General features: G+C 46.2%; 1 protein-coding gene across 1 annotated transcript in view; it reads left to right on the forward strand.

Annotated features, from left to right (window-relative positions):
- Window positions 1-4,895, forward strand: part of abch1 (ATP-binding cassette, sub-family H, member 1) — a 79,495-nt gene that overhangs the window by 40,906 nt on the left and 33,694 nt on the right. Inside the window, exons 12-13 of the mRNA XM_043696706.1 lie at window positions 4,141-4,190; window positions 4,283-4,339. Of these exons, the coding sequence (XP_043552641.1) occupies window positions 4,141-4,190; window positions 4,283-4,339 (107 nt within the window). The remainder of the gene's footprint in view (window positions 1-4,140; window positions 4,191-4,282; window positions 4,340-4,895) is intronic.

The following is a 4,895-nucleotide window of genomic DNA, read 5'->3' on the forward strand; positions in this document are numbered from 1 at the left end:
TTCTCCATATCCCCACACCCCATTTCCCCGTATCCCCACACCCCATTTCCCCATATCCCCACACTCCAATTCTCCATATCCCTGCACCCCATTTCTCCATATCCCTGCACCCCATTTCTTCCCAAGTAGTCATCCAATTCCCTCTTGAGTGCCTCCATTGATCCTGCATTCCAGACACTAACTACTTCCTGGGTGAAAAGCTCTTTCCTCACGTTCCCTTGCTTCATTTGTACATCACTTTCAGTCTCTGTGCTCTCGTTCCTGTTCATCTGAAGAGCAGGAACTGTTTTTCCCTTTCTCCATTGTCCAGGCTGCTCCTGATTCTGGGGAAGGGGCTGAGGAGGCAGGTCTCGCCCCTAATTCCCATGTTCATATCAGACTGTGCACCGTTCTCTCAAATTGGGATTACAATCACTCCGCAATCGAGAATACTTTTCGATTCTGTCCCAAACTAAACCAGAAGTTGCTGGAAAAGTTTAGCAGGTCTGGCAGCTTCTGTAAAGAGAAATCAAAGTTAGCATTTCGGGTCCAGTGACCTTCCCTCAGAAATGTAAGCTCTTCCAGCAACTTCTGTTTTTGTTTCTGATTTACAGCATCTGCACTTCTCTCAGTTTTCATTCTGTCTGTCTGGACTGAAGCCCATTTCCTGCCTTATTAACCTCAATACTGTGCTGGGAAATAACCTAACAGATCTGGGGCTCACCTTCTCTGAGCCTCTGCTCCAGTTCTGGGAGGGTTCCTGACCCAACGTTTGATTCTAGGGCTGCTGCCCTCCAGCCAGCAGTTCAAGGAGGCAGCTCCCCCCACCATCTCATGGGCAACCAGAGACAGGTAATAATTACAGACCCTGCCAGTGCCACCCAGGACCCAGGAACAACTCACAAACATGTCAGACTATCACCTGATGAAGGAGCGTCGCTCTGAAAGCTAGTGTGCTTCCAATTAAACCTGTTGGACTATAATCTGGTGTTGTGTGATTTTTAACTTTCTACACCCCAGTCCAACACCGGTATCTCCAAATCATGTCAGACTGGCATCATCTATTCCTGCCCCAGGCTGGGCAATGCTCAGAGAGAGAGTCACTGACATTTGTGGTTGCCTGTTGATGTTGATGACTAGCCAGTAAGGTTTCTCAAAGAACCAGCTGTCAGAAGGAACCATCAGCTGTGATTAGTTGGGTGTTTATCTTGTTTAGACAGTTTGAGATGACGGGGACCTCGTTCACAGAGGCTGCCCTGAGCTCTGCCTGTCTTTCAGCTGATGCTGGGATTTAGTGGCACAGCCTGCCTTCACACTAATATAAAGGCCAAGAATATAAAGGAGGATAGTAAAAGCTTGTTTAGGTATGTGAAAGGGAAAAAATGGTGAAGACTAAACTTGGGCCCTTGAAGACAGAAACAGGGGAATATATTACGGGGAACAAAGAAATGGCAGAATTGAATTGGTACTTCAGATTGGTACTTCAATCCCCAGGGAGATTGCTTGGGGAAGACTCAAGCAATCTCCCTGAGGTAACAGTGCCTGAAGGACCTGAACTTAAGGGACTTTATATTTGCCAGGATTTGGTGTTGGAGAGACTGTTAGGTCTGAAGGTTGATAAGTCCCCTGGGGCCTGATGGTCTACATCCCAGGGTACTGAAGGAGGTGGCTCGAGAAATCGTGGATGAAATTATGATACATCTGGATAGTAGTAACAGGATAGGTCAGAGTCAGTATGGATTTATGAAGGGGAAATCATGCTTGACTCATCTTCTGGAATTTTTTGAGGATGTAACTCTGAAGATGGACGAGGGAGATCCAGTAGATGTTGTGTACCTGGACTTTCAGAAAGCTTTTGATAAAGTCCCACATAGGTGGTTAGTGAGTAAAATTAGGGCGCATGGTATTGGGGGCAAAGTACTAACTTGGATTGAAAGTTGGTTGGCTGATAGGAAACAAAGAGTAGTGATAAACGGCTCCATTTCGGAATGGCAGGCAGTGACCAGTGGGGTACCGCAGGGATCAGTACTAGGACAGCAGTTTTTTACAATATACGTTAATGATATATAAGATGGTATTAGCAATAACATTAGCAAATTTGCTGATGATACTAAGCTGGGTGGCAGGGTGAAATGTGATGAGGATGTTAGGAGATTACAGGGTGACCTGGACAAGTTAGGTGAGTGGTCAGATGCATGGCAGATGCAGTTTAATGTGGATAAATGTATGGTTATCTACTTTGGTGGCAAGAACAGGAAGGCAGATTACTATCTAGATGGAATCAATTTAGGTAAAGGGGCAGTACAGAGCGATCTGGGTGTTCTTGGACACCAGTCAATGAAGGTAAGCATGCAGGTAGAGCAGGTAGTGAAGAAGGCTAATAGCATGCTGACCTTCGTAACAAGAGGGATTGAGCATAGAAGCAAAGAGGTGCTTCTGCAGCTGTACAGGGCCCTGGTGAGACCACACCTGGATTACTATATGCAGTTCTGGTCTCCAAATTTGAGGAAAGACATTCTGGCTATTGAGGGAGTGCAGCGTAGGTTCACGAGGTCAATTCCCGGAATGGCGGGATTACCTTACGCTGAAAGACTGGAGCGACTGGGCTTGTATACCCTTGAGTTTAGAAGACTGAGAGGGGATCTGATTGAGACATATAAGATTATTAAAGGATTGGACAGGAAACATGTTTCCGCTGATGGGTGAGTGCCGAACCAGAGGACACAGCTTAAAAATACGGGGTAGACCATTTAGGACAAAGATGAGAAGAAACTTCTTCACCCAGAGAGTGGTGGCTGTGTGGAATGCTCTGCCCCAGAGGGCAGTGGAGGCCCAGTCTCTGGATTCATTTAAGAAAGAGTTGGATAGAGCTCTCAAAGATAGTGGAATCAAGGGTTATGGAGAAAAGGCAGGAACAGGATACTGATTAAGGATGATCAGCCATGATCATATTGAATGGTGGTGCAGGCTTGAAGGGCAGAATGGCCTACTCCTGCACCTATTGTCTATTATCTATTGTCTAAAGCTGCCAACATCCAATTCAGTCACCCCCTGGTCACTGACCCATCCATCATGGAACTTGTTGTTATTTACTCCCAGGCATAGCTAAGGCCAGTATTTAATACCCAATCCTCAGTGGTCCTTGGGAAGGTGTGAGTGAGCTCCTTCTGGAATGAGGGCCTTGCCTGACCATTTCAGAGGGAGTAGGCAAAACTGAGGACTGCAGATTCTGGAAAAGCACTGCAGGTCAGGCAGCATCCGAGGAGCAGGAAAATCAACGTTTCGGGCAAAAGCCCTTCATCAGGAAGCCCATTTCAGAGGGAGTGCTGTGGTATGGGTCTGAGTACAGACAGACGGCAGATTTGCTTCTCTATAGAAACTGAATGCCCTACCTTTGGAATGGATCATCACAGATCCCAGGATATTGGTCAGAAACTGCAGTTATTTCTCTTTCTGATTTTAGTATATTGCATTGTTTTCTTCACTCAGCCTTGTGACAATGTCATGACAAATTCACATAGCTCCCACCCTCTTGAATCCAAGAAGTGGCCGTATGTCAGAGTTAGGAGGTCTTCTTGAAGTGCAGTTCCTTTCAGGAAGGTCCACGGGTGGATGTGTTAGTGAGACTCAGTAAGGCACCAGTTTACAGCAACCTCTTGTGGTTCTAGATTGGCTTTAATGTTGGAGCTAATCCCAGGACACCTTGATAAGTTGACACCAGATCACATCAGGGAACATGAGGACAGCTGGGGTGGATTTGAAAAAGTGTCTTCACTTAAAAGAGAGGTTTTTGGGAGGAGTTTGATAGGGTAAGGACCCAACCAGTGAAAGGAGTGGCAGGGTCCCTCTAATTCAGCAATCACCTCAGCCTGACCCAGACACACACACACACACACACACACACACCCCGATACACCTTGAACCAAGCGTTTGGTCACCTTGTATCTCCTGATGTCAGATTGAATTTGCTACAGAAGGTGAGCAATGGCCTGAGATCCTTCAGTCTGTTCAAGGCACTACAGAAATGCAAGATTTTTTAAAATGTTGTTTATTTAAAAGATGAAATGTGTCCTATTTAATTTAATAGTTTTCTACTTCTGTTTGTGAAAGCAGTTGTAGTTGAAATAGAATTAATCTGTTGATGTGTTGATTTATGTTTAGACCAAGAAATTGCATTCACTATCAAAGTCAAGCTGCAAGAAGCTTTTGAGGTAATTTTAGAAAAACCATCCCTAAGTTATCACACTTCCCAGCACCTGGTTTGCTCCACACTTTACATTGTCTGTCTGACCTTTTACCTTAGGGGTTTGTTAAGGTGGTCCTGGGAAAGGCTTCATATCTGTTCTCTCCTCCAGTGAAGGTAAGGAACATAATTTGTCATTGAATAGAGACATAGAGACATAGAGATGTACAGCACGGAAACAGACCCTTCAGTCCAACCCGTCCATGCTGACCAGATATCCCAACCCAATCCAGTCCCACCTGCCAGCACTTGGCCCATATCCCTCCAAACCCTTCCTAATCATATACCCATCCAAATGCCTCTTAAATGTTGCAATTGTACCAGCCTCCACCACTTCCTCTGGCAGCTCATTCCTTACACGTACCACCCTCTGTGTGAAAACGTTGCTCCTTAGGTCTCTATTATATCTTTCCCCTCTCACCCTAAACCTGTACCCTCTAGTCCTGGACTCCCCGACCCTAGGGAAAAGACTTTGCCAATCAACCACACCGTCCTGTGGCCCAACATTTCAACTCCCCCTCCCACTCTGCCGAGGACATGGAGGTCCTGGGCCTCCTTCACCGCCGCTCCCTCACCACCAGACGCCTGGAGGAAGAACGCCTCATCTTCCACCTCGGAACACTTCAACCCCAGGGCATCAATGTGGACTTCAACAGTTTCCTCATTTCCCCTT

This window comes from Chiloscyllium plagiosum, chromosome 9, assembly GCF_004010195.1.
Source record: "Chiloscyllium plagiosum isolate BGI_BamShark_2017 chromosome 9, ASM401019v2, whole genome shotgun sequence".
Lineage (NCBI taxonomy): Eukaryota > Metazoa > Chordata > Chondrichthyes > Orectolobiformes > Hemiscylliidae > Chiloscyllium > Chiloscyllium plagiosum.